At 36.1% G+C, this 17,358-nt stretch overlaps 1 protein-coding gene across 1 annotated transcript in view; it reads left to right on the top strand.

Annotated features, from left to right (window-relative positions):
* Window positions 1-15,952, top strand: part of atrnl1a (attractin-like 1a) — a 274,347-nt gene extending 258,395 nt beyond the window's left edge. The window contains exons 29-30 of the mRNA XM_084093173.1: window positions 3,295-3,403; window positions 14,918-15,952. Of these exons, the coding sequence (XP_083949299.1) occupies window positions 3,295-3,403; window positions 14,918-15,042 (234 nt within the window). The 3' untranslated portion in view covers window positions 15,043-15,952. The remainder of the gene's footprint in view (window positions 1-3,294; window positions 3,404-14,917) is intronic.
* The last annotated feature ends 1,406 nt before the right edge of the window (window positions 15,953-17,358 follow it).

Raw genomic sequence — 17,358 nt, forward strand, 5'->3', positions numbered from 1 at the left:
TAATCTGCTGTTGTTGGTATGGATGAACTACCTGTGTGAACTTGAAAACTTACTTCATACATCCATTAAACATAACATTATAACCTGTGCCTAAAAGTAATTGCAAAGATGACTTAGAAAAGTGAAGTTAGTTTTGAAATCTTTTGTTTGCTCTATTTGTTGGTCACTTGGTTTGATATTGTGGTAACACTTTACAATAAGGTTCATTAGTTAACATTAGTTAACTACCTTAGTTAACATGAACTAAGAATGAACAATACTTCTACAGCATTTATTAATCTTAGTTAATATTAATTTCAGCATTTATTAATACGTTATTAAAATCAAATGTTGTATTTGTTAACATTAGTTAATGCACTGTGAACTAACATGAACAGCTGTATTTTTATTAATTAACATTAACAAAGATTAATAAATACTGTAACAAACGTATTGCACATTGTTAGTTCATGTTAATTAATATATCTAATGTTAACTAATGAACCTTACTGTAAAGTGTTACTGATATTGTTTCTAATGTAATGATATCCATCCATTTTATTTGTGTCCTACTTTATTTTATTGTTAGACAAAACTATATGGTATTAGCATTCAATCGCTCCAAAATCCTATTTGTGTATTCTCAAATAAGGAGATATCGAGTGTATAATTCATTGTTATATTAGTATCATATTATGTTTCCTAGAATGTATGTGGATGTGGTCCAATACTTTAGGTAGATGTCAAAGTAAACTCTTTGTAGTTTCAGCCATTTGCATAAATTACATTACTGTATGTCATAATTAGTTGACATAATGTTTATACATTGTCAAACACTCCCCCACCCCTTTTTTTTCCTCCATAAGAAGGAACATATTGCTGAGTGCAAAGTTAATGGCCATTGTATTTCAACATCTGTTCCCAAGGCGCGCTCAGTGGCGGGTTCATTTGGAAACTGATGTATGACGGATTGAGGATTAAATGGAACCTATTTCCTTCAAGTTGATGAATTCATCATCTCTGAAACCTAACACAAACATAGGTAGCACAACCTATAATTAGTCTGTACGCTTCAGCACTTAAACCTATTAGCCACATCTGTCAGAGGGAAAGGAGAAAGGGGACAAACAAATTTGTGCTTAGTCAAATGATATGAGTTTTTAAGAGGGAGAAATAGAAAATAGGCAGATGGGGATAAAAAGAAGTTAAAAAGAAAAGAAAGCAAAAAGAAAAATACTCTGCAGAACTTTTGTAATTGTGCACTACTTCTATGTCCATTCACACAGCAGACATTGATTTAGAGATCAAAGGTTAAAAGCTTTAGCTGGCAACTACTGAACTGAAGCATCTCTATCACTGAATATCTCAGACAAGATGTAAGTAAACATTGCACTCCTCTTTGACCCCTGCGGTCATTGTACACCTCCCTATAGTCAGACAGTCTGAAGCATTCAATACAACAGCTCACCCTCAGCTGTGACCTTCAGGCCCCTCAAAACAACAGTCGTAAAGCTCTCACAGTATACTGCCTTTTGTCTTCAATTAATTTACTTAGAAACGTTTGCATCCCTGGTATTTGTTTTGGTAGCTAAATTAGTGTAATATTACACATACTGTATATGAACCCACGTGTAGTTTTGGAAAAACACCTTAAATGCACTTTTCCACTAAGGTACAAGTGAGAAGATGCACTAGTTGCAAAAGTAGTCACTCATATGTGTTTAATCACAAAGTTAAAGCTGGCAGATTTCATGTCCTTGCTAAAGCCAATATTTATTTGGAAAGCTGCAATTGTCTGGATAAGAAAACATACAGAAGTAATTTGATTTGGGAGACTGGCATAGAAAATTGTTTGTTTTTTTACTACGTTTACACTAAATTCTTTAGTTCCAAATACCCTGTAGAGTGGTGGTGTTAAATTTAACATTTTGAACCCATAATAGAGAAAAATATACAACTGACTGAAGCACAAAAGAATCCTGTCCTATGTTAAATTTCCTGTCATTCAAACACACTTTTTTGATGTGTATAACGGAGCTTCTATAATAAACAAACACCCAGCGGTGGGCCAACTGTATGCATTAATTTTTAAAGCTCTGCCCATTTTGTTTATGCACCATAAACAGCCCTTAAAATGCAAATGAAGGAGAAATCCACTTCCACCACCTGCTGGTGCTTGTCTGTGTAGTTTAGGGATTGGACTGCCCTCATTTACACTCAATCAATCATAAGCCCTTATTTTACTATTGAATTTATGTCACCTAAACAGATGATGGGATTTCGACATGGTTTGGTTGTGGGCTTAAACAGAAATGAATTAGCCCTTTTGCCATGTCGCATAGTGGAAAAAAAAATCTTAGTTTTAAATGACAGTGTCAGGAAAACAATAAATGTGTGGTGCCATCAACCACATACTGCTTTGAATACACAATTATTGTTTATTGACCATCATACAGCCACCATCTAATAGTCTTGGGTATATACAAGGAAATAAGAGGGTCTTCTCATTCGGTTGGACTACTAGTATAACAAATCGATCATCCTCGATTGTCTTGTCTCATGAAATTAGACAATGATGCCGAGATGCTCATTCTGAGTTTATTTTTATATGTCTGTGAAGATACAGTATCTTGTTATAAATATTTTGCAGTCATATTTAATAAATGAATGTTTATAGCCATCAAGCCCACGTCATCTGCCTCACCACATGCATTCTAAACAGTGTTGTGTTTGGTAAATGAGTTTTTAAGACATTTTGTGTAAGTGAAGAAAGCAAAAAAATGGCACTTTAGAGATGTTACATCAATTTGAGATCAAAATTTGGCCACCAAGTTTTGCATCAGACTATTACTGATGGCAATTTCATTCAGTGGCATTTTGTTCTTGTGAAGTGCAGTTCATGGCCTGTTCTTTCAGGTGTTTTCATAGAAGGAGTGTGAAATGGTGAAAAGAGCAAGACCATTTACTGATACTCCTTTACTTTTTAAAACAGAAAGCTATTATGAAAAACCTGCAGTGCATTTTTGAACGAGACACGTTTGCCTTTTTGAAGAAAATGCTGGAAAGGCTTGACTGAAGCATAAATTACCTTAAATGCAGGCTTTAATGTGTGTGAATTTTCTTAATTGGAAGAATCACAAGTTATGTTATTATGGTTTGTTTGGTTGGGTTAGTTAAGTTTGAAGGTCTGTTCGCCATTAGTCGAATTAAGAAAGCTTTGCATCATTCTTATGCTTGTCTCTTAGTGGCTTTTGTTGCAGAAAACTCTATTTGTCTTACAGTAAGTTAATCACTCATCTTTTTTTTCTTTCTCAGGCTGGTCCCATAGCTGTGGAGCCGTGTTCTGGGAATTGTGCTGCTGTGCAAACATTGCTGATGAGTCTTCCACGGGCATCTTCTGGAGTGCCTCCCCCCGGCCAGTGTGGTGAGAATTCAACATTCAACATTCATTTTACATCATTTAGCTTTGCTGTAGATGAAGTTGCAGTAAATCTACCACATGCAACTTTAAAATGCAGTTGTGTACTCGTTAATAATTTAGATCGGGTATGTTTGTTTACATTAAATTCACTAGGGAAAAAATCTCTAAACCCTATAAAAAATTTCACATGTGCATTGGCCGTAATCAAACCCTGACAGAGGAATGTGGGCTGAGTTTCAGCTTAGCTTGCAGTTACTTGTTAATATTTTTGATTTGGTAAGTGTATTTATATATTTATATACTTATTTTTAGCTATAGCAAAAATCTCTAAAGCACAGTTAAAAGAAAATGACATTTGCATTTGCCGGGAATCGAACCCTGGCCATTCTGAACCACCAATGCAAATGAATGAGAAATGTGGGCGAGGAGTTTCAGCTTTAAATCTTTTTTATATATATACTAGATTAAAAAGTAAATAAAATAATAGTAATAATAGAAGGCATTAATTGTGAGATGCTCTGAGCAGCCAGATGGTGTAATTATGACGTCTACCAGCAGGCACTAATGAGGCGAGCCAGCCAAACACTGACCCTTTAGATTCTGGCTGTGTACATCTCATATTTTTCTCCTCCTGTCCTTTCTCTTTTTCATCCTCATTTAACCAGCCAAACACTGACCCTTTGGATTCTGGCTGTCTACATCTCATATTTTTCTCCTCCTGTCCTTTCTCTCGTTCATTCTCATTAATTGATTTTCTCATTGTTTCTGTGGTGTGGTTGTGCTCATCATGTTATCGTGATGAATGAGCTGCTGTAAATGGTACTGCAGCAGGAAGTAGCGGTTCAGAGACATAACACTTGCGGCATTCTGCAATCCAGCAACATCCTCTGACTGCAATATGACACCGACACCACTGCACCTCAGTGAAAGACAGAAAAAAATAAAGATAAAGAATGGGAGGGGTGGGAAAAAGGAGAAAGAGAGGAATAAAGGATTAAAGATGAGGTGAGAACAAGAGATAAAATGCATGTTGGGAGTCCAATAGTGCTGACTGATCAGAGGAATAAATCTGACAAGGATAATGTTATCCCCGAGGAAAATCAAATCCATATACTCCAACACACTCTGTAAATGTACGCCTTTATCCCTTAAGCCAGCCCCCTTATTCCGGCACAGTAACTCACGCTCGGTCTATGAGGGCCTAATACCTGCTCTTTGATTTAATGAACACTGGCACATGTGAATCTGTAGGCTCCTGCGCTGCTGCTTGTGATAAAGACTGAAAAGGCGTATTTGGCCTCAAGGCATACATGACAGGTTTTTGGAGATGGTTTTGGTGAGAAGCTGGATGCCTTTGTATTTCACAGACACATATAGCAAGAGTGAATCATAAAATGTGCAACAACATTTCACCTTGAATTGCACTAAAATTTAGACTGATTCGGCCTGCAGTGTGTGGTAATGCCACTCGTAGATAATGGAGAACATGTAAACAAGCCTTAGATCAAAAGAGTTCAATATTTTATCAGTGTTAAGGCAGAATTGTGGTTGCCTGAAGGTCTGCTGAAGTATAATTTTCTTAAAGAAGAAGTGTGCCATTGCTGCACCACCCAACAGAATTTGAAAAATAATAATGATTGATGAAAACAATGATTCAAACATTTCCATCTGTGTGGACTGTGTGGATGCAGCCCAAATAGTAACCATACACGTCATTTGTACCTAAGATTTGTTGCACTAATTGGTGGTCTAAGAGGTGGCAACACTCAAAGTTAGCCTGTTGCATATATGAACTACTCAAAAATGGAAAATGGCCATAAAAACATCAGAACATTGAGATGAATTGACTAAAATGGGTATGTGAGGAGGAAGGTACCTCAGACTTGAGTTTGAATGGCAGGTGAAAAAGAAAACATAGGCTTCAGATCGCTATTCCATTTGGCACTGCTAGTGGGGCAAAAGATTATACACTTCTCCTTTAGCATAAAAAAGAATGTCTGTCTTGTCAACGCAAAGTGAGGAGATTGCTGTGGTTCAATACAAAATCAATGTGTGTATATTTAACTTCAGTTATATATATATAATATCAGTTATATATCAATCATTGCCTAGGAGAATTGACATCTTCACTCTTTATTCAAATTATATAAAAAAAAAAAAGTTAAAGATTTTGTAAGCATAATGTATTGTGTTGTGCTTGCTGTCCATTGTTTTATTTGTGCTAACACAATGAAACATGCCAAATTGTGCGGATGTAATTATTGGCCAGGCTGTCATAAAAATAAATTATGAACACATGCAAAAACAAGAGAGAACCAACAAAATATTATTAACAGATTATGTTATAGTCTATGTATGCTTTTTGCTGTGAGCTTTTTGGTTTGCTATGCATTTGTTTGTTTTTTTGTTTTTTTTGCATAGTCAAATAAAACCTGTAGATGTAGTTTACCCCCTTTTTGCCAAATAATTTTGTCAGATAAATACCTTAACCAAATGTTTTGTTCTTCCATGATATTTAATATTTAAAAATACATATTTGTGTGTGTGTGTGTGTGTGTGTGTGTGTGTGTGTGGGACTTCAACCTGAATATATTGTACACAGACTCATGGGGACTAGTGTCACCGTGGGGACCTAAATTGAGATCCCTGTGAGGAAACAAGCTTATAAATCATACAGAGTGAGTTTTTTTGAAAATGTAAAAATGCAGAAAGTTTTCTGTGATGGGTAGGGTTAGTGTAAGGGGATAGAATATACAGTTTGTACAGTATAAAAACCGTCCCCACAAAGTTAGTTAACCAGACGTGTGTGTGTGGGTGGGTGTGTGTTTGCGTGTGTTTGCGCGTGTGTGTGTGTGTTTTGTGTGTGTGCGTGTGTGTGCGCGTGCGTGCGTGCGTGTGTGTGTGTGTGTGTGTGTGTGTGTTTTGTGTGTGTGCGTGTGTGTGCGCGTGCGTGCGTGCGTGCGTGCGTGTGTGTGTGTGTGTGTGTGTGTGTGTGTACTGGCGATCCATTTCTTCTCAAGTGTGATACTTCTTAAAAGTTGCAGATGGAGGGTGAAGTAAGGAGAGATGTCAAAATAGAAGGCATTTGGTGTGAAAAGTTGTCTTAGTTTATTCTTTTGCTTTCATCTGAAAAGCACTGAAGGAGAGGACAGGGTTGGGTCATGCTAGATCAAATCTGAACTGTGGAGTGCAAACAATTTGTCTCTGAAAAACAATCCAAAAAAGCCAGCTTGACTGTTTTTGGTATATATATTTTTGGTATGTAAAAAAATGCCGAAGGTTTTCTGTGATGGGTAGGTTTATGGGTAAGGTTAGGGGATAGAATATACAGTTTTTACAGTTTTTACAGTGTGTGTGTGTGTGTGTGTGTGTGTGGTTTCATGGAGGCTTTTGAGCCGTGGAGTGATTTCTTTTCTTTCATCATTTGCACCGTCAGCGTCTCTTCATAGGTCGCTTTGGGTCTTTATTTCACCTTTTGGTACAAACTCAATTAAAATTATGGATTGAAATCAAAATTACATCTTATTCACAACCCATTTTACTTCTGTTGTGTGACATATTTCCGAATCAAACTTGATTTTATCCTGCAGGGTTTGATTGAGTTTGCTGAAACAATACCTAAAGAGCTATTTGGCTGTTTAATATGATCTATACTACCATTTAAAAGTTTGGGGGAAGAGAAAGATTTTTTTATTATTATTTATTTAAAGACACATTTAAAGACAAATGAATTAAATAAATAAAAAAAATCAAAAGTGACAGTACACTTTATTTCAAATAAATGCTGTTATTTTGTAACTTTCTATCAAAGAATCCTGAAAAAAAAAAGCATGTGTTTCACAAATTATAATAAGCAATACAACGGTTTTCAACATTGATACTAATAATTTTTTCTTGAGCTCCAAATCTGTTTCTACTGTATGTTTGATTAAAAAAAATGCAGCCTTGCTTAGCTTAAGAGACTATTTTCTAAAATATTAAAAAGTTATACCAGCCCCAAACTTTTGAACAGTAGTATGACAGCAGCAGAAAAGGAAAGTCATTTCAGAAAAGGAGCTGCTATATTCTAATTAAAGATATCGAAAGACAATTTTTGTTTTTATTTGGAATAACATGCAGATATCTTTTTTCAGTTACAAGCACAAAGTGATTATGTACAATCTACCTATAACTTCTGCTTCCCTACATTATAGCCCTCATGAGCACACACACATACACACTTACACAGGTGAATGTAGCGAGTCTCACACTGAGAGTCAGGTGGAAACAGCAGAGCAGAACATCTGTTTGTAAGATAACAGATTGTTTCTCCTGCCAGAACAACCTCAGCTCTCAGACAACATGTCAGCAGAGCACTTGCAAAACACAATCCCAGCTATGCATCCATCTCATCTGCTTATTCTGATGAAGAGGTTCACCGCCAGTGACTGGGACGATGTGTGGTGAACAGGAAGAAGTAATAAGCACTGAAAGTCATTCCAGTCCATCCACATTTCATTTTTACTGTTAACATTTCTGTCAAACATAGATCTAAGCCACATCAGAGCACAATAAGCGTGGGATAATGAACAGTCTTCTGGCCATTATGGCAAAATGAACCCCAACAGGGTGATCAGGACCCTGAAGGGGTTTATTTTATAATAATGATTATTCATTATTGCATTTCCATGGCTACTTATCAAATAAATGCATGTACCTTCGCTATTTATTAGAGTAGAAATAATTATAAATGAAGAAAGGCAGCATGAAAAGTACAAGCACATAAAAACTTTTTTTTTTACTCTTTACTCTTTTTAAACCTTTAATTACTCTATTTTGTTTTTCTTTTTGGCAGGCCATTCAGATTCTTTTTCTCTGGAAAAGAGGCTTTAGATTGCTTAGTTTCAATAAATATTTGAATGTGAATATTTTTTGGTTAATTGTATTACCTTTGACCCTTGATGACCATGACATTGGCTGGTGGGGGTTATAGAGTATCCTCCCAGTATGTTTTTTTTAAAGTGTTTTTTAGTACGAGAAAGCCTGCAATGTGTCTATATTGCCTGTTTACCCTTTTAAAATGTCCATTTAGTGCATTTAAAGCACAGTCAGCACCGTGGGGAAGTCGCATAGGGAGTGAATGAGAGTGCAGTCTTTTGGTAGTTTTATAAGTGAGCAACAAAGCCAAATTGATTTTATTCTGACCTGCTTTATCTGCAGCTCCAATCTGTCGTGGCAGACTGACTTATTTATAACCCTTTCAAGCAAATGCATTTCGGAGTACTTTAAAAAATATTGCTTCTGGTGTAATCATAATATTTATCATTTTATAAACAAAAATAATATTACAGGTTATTTTGGTTCCATTCCATTACTATTGCCAATTTGAGATTATCATTCAAAATAGCAGATATTATTATCCATATTGAAAACGGATAATAGTATAAGACATGTTTCTTCGACAACAAATCAGCATATTAGAATGATTTCTGAAGGATGATGCGACACTAAAGACTATGTAATGATGCTGAAAATTCAGCTTTGCCGTTGGCCATTGTCTTGGTGGGTTTGGGTTTTCCCCCCCTTTTTTTTTTGGTTCTTCTGCTGTTGTAGTGAATTATTAGACTACAATAATTGAATTGATAATGTGTGAAGTGATATGGAAATGTAATGTGGTCAAGACCTTGAACTACTTAATAGACATTATAAAAACATAACCAACACCTTAGTACATCTGTCAGCCAATCAGAATCAAGCGTTCATCAGTGCCGCAGTACAAACGCATGTAAATATGTTTGCAGGACTAATCGACAGTCTATTTTCCATGAAGCCTCTTTCTGAGTGTGGTCCCTTTTGAACATTCTGTTGACTATAAGCAACTACATGTCAACTTATTCTAACCCTAACCCTAACCCTACAAGTCTACTAATACTCTACTAACACTCTAATGAGAGTTAGTAGACATGTAGGTGCACTGTTACTTAGTCAACAGAATGTGTTAAAGGGACCATCAAAATAAAGTGAAACCAAAGTTATGAGCCCATGTGTACTGTATTTGTTCTGCTGCCGCTGTAAACATATTATTAGCAATTATGTATTGTAATTAGTGGCATGACAGGTGTTTGGCTGCGCACGTTTGAGTGCTCAAAAATTGGTCTCAAGGTTACATTGCATACACGTACACACACCCATTTTTCTCTCTTGCCTTTTTCCCCAGCATGTTGTTTATGAGATGTAAAGTAGCTAATTGTGCAGCTTGTTAGCAAGGGCATGGAGGAGCAGACCTGTCTAATCTATTTGTTCGTTGTGTTCTGTGTTTTCTGTCTCTCACTCATGCTTTTGTGTTGGGAGGAACACTATTGACCTTATCATGTCAGGTAACTGGGCTGTGGTCAATGTGGCCAGTCAGCGGCCGACAGTGATAGCAGCACAAAGAGGAGCGTGGGCATTATTGACCCTGAGGAGGGCAGTGGCTCTCAAACGCTTGCAAAAAAATTTTTTGCAAAGGAAAAAATGGCTGCTGTGGTTGCCAGAATAATTCTGTAAAAACACAGTAAAAGGTAAACATATTAATTGAACAACCTGTAAATCGTACAATTATTATTATTTTTTTAACCAGTAAATCAAACAGCCCTTTAGGCTGAATTAGCAAGGCTAATATAAAATGTAAAATAATATAAAATGTATATAAAATAATATAAAATATAAAAGGCTAATATTTTATAATAATATAAAATATAAATTATTAATTTTATATACATTTTATATTAAATTTATTTTAATATAAAACTAAAATATGTCTTGTAACTATTCTGATAACTGGCATAACAACACGGGATAAAGAGAAAGCCATATGATGAATCAAAGTGATCGCAAATAGCTTTTCCACAAGCTTAGGTAAATACTAACATACAAAAGGTGCACACAAAGTCATTCACACTAACACAAAACACCAAAATAGTGCATGCTGCTACAATAATGCAATAAACATTAATTTGACAACATGAGAATTAACATAAAACCTTACTGATTACAACAACAACAACAAACAAGAAAAATATTTATTCAAATGAAAAACCATCAAATGTGTTACTCAGGGAAATCTGCCAATGTCAGTTTTATGGCTTTTGACTGTAAATTATAAGATGATTTGTTCTTTTTTACTTCTAAATTTTTAGATTTAAGAGTTTAAGTGTAAAATTACATGAAATGTAATGTTAAATCTATTGATCTATCTATGATCTATCTATCTAATCTTCCCTGTATGTGTAGTAATAGAACCAATTAACAGGTTTTTACCGTCTTTTACAGGTAAAGTTACAATAATGTTCTACAGTATAAAGTTAAACTATAGTTTAGTAGTTAAGGCTGGAATGCTCTGACTGTATGACTTTTGCCCAGATTTGCAGTCTGGACAAGACGACTTCAGTTGCTGAAAGATCCAGTCTGCAGACTTGGGGCAGTCAGAGTGGACCGATTTCAAAGGAAATTGCATATAGTGTATGATGGCCACATATTTTTTAGCTTCAGACTATGAATCCATCCAGTCGGAGGATATCAAATGTTTGAATTTTAGAACACATATTGTAGTGTATAATGTGTTTTTTTCCCAGTTGTCTCTCCCACCCAAGGCCGCATCCAAATGCACTTTTTTTTTTTCAACTCAGAAAACAACACTAATAACAACAGCTGTCAGCTCCTGTACATAAATGTTTCTTTTCATCTGTCACGCATTTACCAAGCAACAAGGCACATGTTTTTGCGTTTGCGTTCGTATGACTTTAAAGTCTGTGTGATCAGTCGTTTTTAACCAGTTTTTCTGTAACCATTTACAGTGGTAAATATAAAGCTATGGTAGGACTTCAAAAGAAATGAAACATTGCACAACAGTTATATGGACTACTGTTATGTTGTTTTTATGTTTTTTGGCCTTTTCAGGAGCTTGAAAGCCATTTGTCATGATTTATCATGGAAAGAGCTACTGTATGGAAAAATACTATATAACATTCTCTCTTTGTTTTGAAACAACATAAGGGTGAATAAATAATTGGCATAACTGTCATTTATGAGAGAACTATCCATTTAATTGCTGTGGGCCTCATAGCGGATGGATCAAAACCTCTTTGGTCAGCAGAAAACTGAAAGGCGAGATCTGAAGGTCTGCTAATGTGGAAAGTGATATCAGCTAAACGCAAGCTTTATCATAGAAATGAGCAGTGACTATAATTATAAATTATGCCACATATAGCTCAATCATTTCAGCTAAAGAATAAAGATAAATCATTGTTATATGTTATATCCCCCTTTCTTCACTTCTAAACCCCATTAGCATTGTTAGCCGCTGTCATCTGAGCTGCCAGGCCTGTTATACAATAAACACCAAGGGCCCTATCAAACACAAAAGCAAGTGTTTTTTGCTAGTTTTAGCCCGACGCAGTTATCATTTTCACGTCCTGCACCACGTTGTTTAAATAGCAGATGCATTTCCGCATTGTTGGCACGTTGCTATTTTTGAGGCAACTGAAATAGACTGCGCCGTTGACCAACTGAAACCTAGTCTAAAGTCAATGGCACAGTATTTTTTTGTTATTTAAAGGGCGCATTAGTAATATGCGCCTATAGGCGGGTCCACAGCACAACATGCACAAACATGGCAAATATTAAAAATCTCTGATTGGTTATTAAAAGACTCTGATTGGTTTATTGCATGTTACGCCCAAAACACACCCATTACTTATTAAGAGAATAGGGACAACCCTTTTAGACCATGTGCTGACTAAAACTAGCAAAAGTGGATTCGGACACTCCCTAAGTGCACTTGCGCCCTGTGCTTTAGACCATGCGCTTAGATCGTTAAAATAGGGCCCCAAGTGATTTCATTACACTATCCTACATCACATGGGTAACACTGAAGTTAAGTGATGTTGTTGACACCCACCACACCAGATCTCGTGTCTTCTTGACAATGGCCTGCGAATGACGGGTGAAGTCATTATGACTCAAGGAAATAGAAAGTCAGGTTGAGAGTGTATTCCCTCTCAGAATAACCTTGGCGTCACACTGAGGCTGGAGTGTGGCTGATTGCTTGTGGAAAACACTCATCAGTTGGAAGAGTGACCTTGGTGTGGCATAATGACACTTTGTGAAGAGGCAGGTGGTGCGAAGAGGACTCGCTGCAGACAGCTGCTCGCTCGACACCCACCGAGACGTTCTCCCGATTATCACTGGAAACTTGTCTCACGCGCATCGCTCACGCCGAACGCGAGAAGGCATTTAAGTTTCACGTGGACAAGACAGCAGCCATTTCCAATAATGCAGTAGCTGTAAAGTGTTCATTTACAGTGTCTCGGGTCAACAGAGTCTTTCTGATTACCTTTAATGGAGTTCTCAGATTCGCACATCCTGTCTCAAAGTGCAGAATTCATCGGGGTTAATCATGCGCGCAGCTCACCTGCCAAAGATCACAATAACGAGTTTGATTTTCCATTAGTCGAGAGCACTTTAGCCTTCTCCTCATGCGCACCTGATTTGATTCAGCCTCGCAATTAATTCACTTGAGACGGACATCTCTCCTCAGCAGAAAACATTTAGTTCTTCCGAAGATGTTGTCCTTTTGTTATGTCCAGTGTGTGCTGTAAATAAATGCAGTTCGTTGAAATAGTGGGTCAAGAAGGTGAATTTGAACTTTGATATTTTGAAAATGTAATTGCAAGAAATCACACTTACAGTACAATCATGCTTTAGTGGATTGGGAGTTTCATTGTTGCTCCATCCACTAATAAATTTGTTTGTTTCTTTCGTTTGTTCGTTTGATTGAATCAGTCAATGCATTTTTTGTTTTATTCTTTTTATTTCATTTTAATTCATTCAATCATTGTTCATTCAATTTTTTAAAATTTGTTTAATAAGTAATAAATAATCAATAATAGACTTGCAAAGAATTTCTGGTGTGTAAAACAAACACGAATTACTGTCCAGATTACTCAAGGGCTCAAAGAGCCTCCACTCCTTTTTCAAGTTTCTGTTCTGAATGCTCATTGAATGATGATGTAGCATTATCTGATCAAGCAATATCAGATACACCACTTGTTGTTCCACATGAGCTTTCAGAGGCTTTTCTCTTAAATCGATGACATGTAAAAACCAAAAAACACCCCTGCTGCAATTCTAATAATCTTTAGTTTAAGTATATTAGACTACAGTTGCTTTTTTATTGATACTATTTTATTGTTTCATATTTTTAAGTAAATCAGGATTATTCATAAAAGCATGTAAAACTAACTCAAGTCTATTTACTTTCTGTTATTTATTTTTGCTACTTTTCAAATTCATTTTATGTATAGATTTCGTGTTTTGCCATTGTCCCAGACACAGACTTTCAATCTACTCAAATCTATTATAAAGAATAAAAACAAACTTTTAAAAAATATATAATTTGAAAAGAGTAAATACACATAAACCATTTCAAAATGTTATGTCATTTCAGAGGCAACCAACAGTTTTGCAACTAATAAAGTTGTATCAAAAGTTAGTGTATGTGGTCACCATGAAATGAAGTGAAGAGCATGCTTAAGATGAAATATGAGGCCATGTTTACACCTGGTATTAAGATGCGTTTTGGTCAATTGGATCACAAGTGGACAATGCTAAATACAGGGGTAAACAGGGTCTAAAACGTTTTGAGCTTGTCCACTTTCAACCACTTCCAGTGGTAGCCGAAAACTGCTTTCATAGTGTAGACGTTCATGTGGTCGAATGCGTTCGAACATCTGCAAAAGACCGCCAACTCTCTCCGCCTACTGACAGGATTTAAACTTTGTCTGCTTTTTTTTTTAATACTGAGCACAATGTACTCACCATTACTACTTTCAATCACACGCTCGCCATGTTTGGCGTGATCTTGCGGCTGTCAGAGCAGAAATGAGAGCTGATGATCTCCATACGTTTTTCTGTCATCTCTGTGCACATTCATAATTTGGTGAGCTTATTTTGTCCATTAGATTGAAAAATCTGAAAAACCCATCCATTTACCCACCCATAGACCCTCCCCTCAAATAAATCAGGACAGAAGTGGTTGAAAGTGGACAAAACAGGTGTAAACGAGGATGTCTCCCTCCCTCTGATCGACCAAAATGCATCTTAATACCAGGTGTAAACAGGGCCTGAGAAGTGTGGAGAAAATATAGAAAAAAGTGTGAAAATATAATTAAATTGTCTGTATTTGTGATAAATATTTATGTATGATAAATGATAAATACATGTAAAATGCTATGAAATGAGTAAATTTCCATAACCGTCGTTTTGACCGCAGAATGAGTGGAAATGAGGAGAGCTTTTTTTCTAAAATTCCTCATGGCTAGAAGGGCCTATAGTTTTAGAAGAAGAAAAAAGAACAAATAAGGATGTGAACTCTGCGCTGATGATTGTAAGATGATATTGACAGACACAGGTTTGATTGGTAAGCGTCAGTATGCTCTTATCAGGATGCTGCACTCCTCTTCTTTGAAGCTCACTTCCATCTCCTCCTCCTCCCCACAGGCATTACCATAGCCAGTGCTCTTATTGATACGTCTCAGCAGAGGCCCGGCGACTTCAAAGACAAGGGCTTGAGTCTAAAGAGCCGCAAACAGCAGCACACGGTGCACCAGGGAACCTGTGTTTGAACCAGCCGACTGACCTCACAGGAACCTCCGGGACGCACTGATTCTGATCTCTTTTCTCCTCTCTCTCTCTCTCTCTCTCTCTCTCTCTCTCTCGTACCACTAGAAGGAGATGGTGTTGATGAGAGGGGAGCTCTTGAAGTGTAAATGACAAAGGAGGGTCGAGACATTAGTAGTCCATGTGTGGATCCTCCTGAATTCCACGCTCCATAGTGGAGCTTGTATTCCCTCAGTATTGATTGAACCTCTGTAGAGGACATCTGCATTTTGATTGTGCCCACTGTGTTTCTGTTTTTCAACAGCTGCTTCTCAAAAGGGGAGTGAAACTCACTCTGACCCAAAATACTAACCGGTTACAGGCCAGAATTAATCATCTGATCACATATCTAAAGGTAAACCTTTATCTAATTTTAGGGTTTCGTCCCGTCATTTATTGAAATGTATTTTGATGACTCTTTGATACTGTAATTATCGTTAGCCAAGGACTGTATTTAATACATATGGTGCTTTGTAATAGTCTGAGTGAGCAGAAAGGCAGAACCTGATTTCACCATGTGCAATGTGTTCCTGGATCAACATCTTTGTTGATTTTGGAACAACATTCCAATAAACCAATCAGATTTGAGGGACAAGTTTAAAGTTTATGTCAAGTTTAGGCTTACAACCAAGGTTAGTTGCTTCTACATCAACTAGTTATTCACCTGTCACTTCCCTCTGATTTTAGACATAACTTATGGGTAGGTTTAGGGTTAGGGGTAGGGATATGGTTAGCACAAAATTTTCGAACAGGAATGTTGTTCCAGAAACAAAGTATGTTGAACGCGTCTAACTCTGCAAAGTCAGGAAGTGTGTGTGGAAAGTTTAATTTTGTCTTGCAGAACTGACATTTGTATCTCCTAGTGGCCATACACTTAAATTCAAGAACTGAAAAGACCACATAAATTTAAAGCTAGTGTTTTTAGGCTTTTAGTCCATATCATTTAGCTTTGAACTTGACTGCATGCTAGTATGCTATAATATATGCTAGATAAAAGGATCTGAAGGATCATGTGACACTGAAGACTGGAGTAATGATGCTGAAAATTCATTTACATCATTATATTTCACAATATTACTGTTATTACTGTTTTTGATTAAATAAATAAGTCTTAATGAGCATAAGAGATCTAAAACAATAAAAAAAATCTTACCAACTTTTGAAAGATAGTATACACGTATACATTTTATAAATTGTTCTTTCCGGGAAAACAAAGCAATTTTTTGTCCAATCAATGTTTCTAGAATGAAAAAGATTCTCATGCTCAAACACAACACATGATGTTTTGATGGCACTACAGGGAGAACATTTACACTTATTAGCTTGTGTGTGCATGAGATAAAAGAAAGCATTTTAATCATCAATTCCACAGGGTTTTTCAACACTATATGATTGCAGACAGATCTACCTAATGGTACTGTAGATTTGTACAGTTAGTTGTCAGAAAGTAGTGCTGCATTTATCAGACAGTGGTTGTATTGAAACATCTTATGATCAACAGATAATGCCAGCAGAGAGTTAACAAGGTTACCCACAACTGAAGTGGACTTCAAATAGTATTATGGTTCTGTGGCCAAAATCATTGGTTTCTATTTTAAATGTCTGGAGTCATCAGACTAAAATTTCATTAGTACATAATACAAATGTCAGTTTAACTCAGTATTGTTCAACATGTTAATAAAGCCAATAAATTGTTTGCCTGTATTTGTAACTCTAATTATGTATTGTCATAATGTTTTGAGTTGTTTGTCTCAGATAGTCAAGACTGTTTAATTTCTATAAAAAAACTCTTATTATGAAAATAGATTAATAGTTTGTTAAACTAAAATAGGCCCAAAAACATTCTCACATGTCCTCTATAAAATAGTTTTGATGTATTTCTCTATTGTTTTCACAACCAAAATGTGTTGCACTTAAATCCTTCATTTTATTGAATCCTTATATATATATATTTATTTTATTTTTATTTTTTGTCTAAAATGTCTTTAACGAAACCAGCCTAAACTAGTTGACCTAAAAAATTCAAATTCTGTCATTTACTCACCCTCATGTTGTTCCAAACCTGTATGTCATTCTTTCTTCTTTTTTTGAACAATGTTGTTAACCAAACAGTTCTGCTTCCCATTGACTTCCATTGCATAGACAATGCCGAGACATTTTTCTAATTATTGTCTTTTGTGTTGACGACAGAATTGCAGTTTTTGGGAGAACATGGGAAACCTTGTATTCTTTCCAAAGAGACTTACTGATCAATTTTTGGTTTTTCATTGCAATGTTGATTC

This window comes from Abramis brama (genome assembly GCF_963993115.1).
Source record: "Abramis brama genome assembly, chromosome: 19".
Taxonomy (NCBI): domain Eukaryota; kingdom Metazoa; phylum Chordata; class Actinopteri; order Cypriniformes; family Leuciscidae; genus Abramis; species Abramis brama.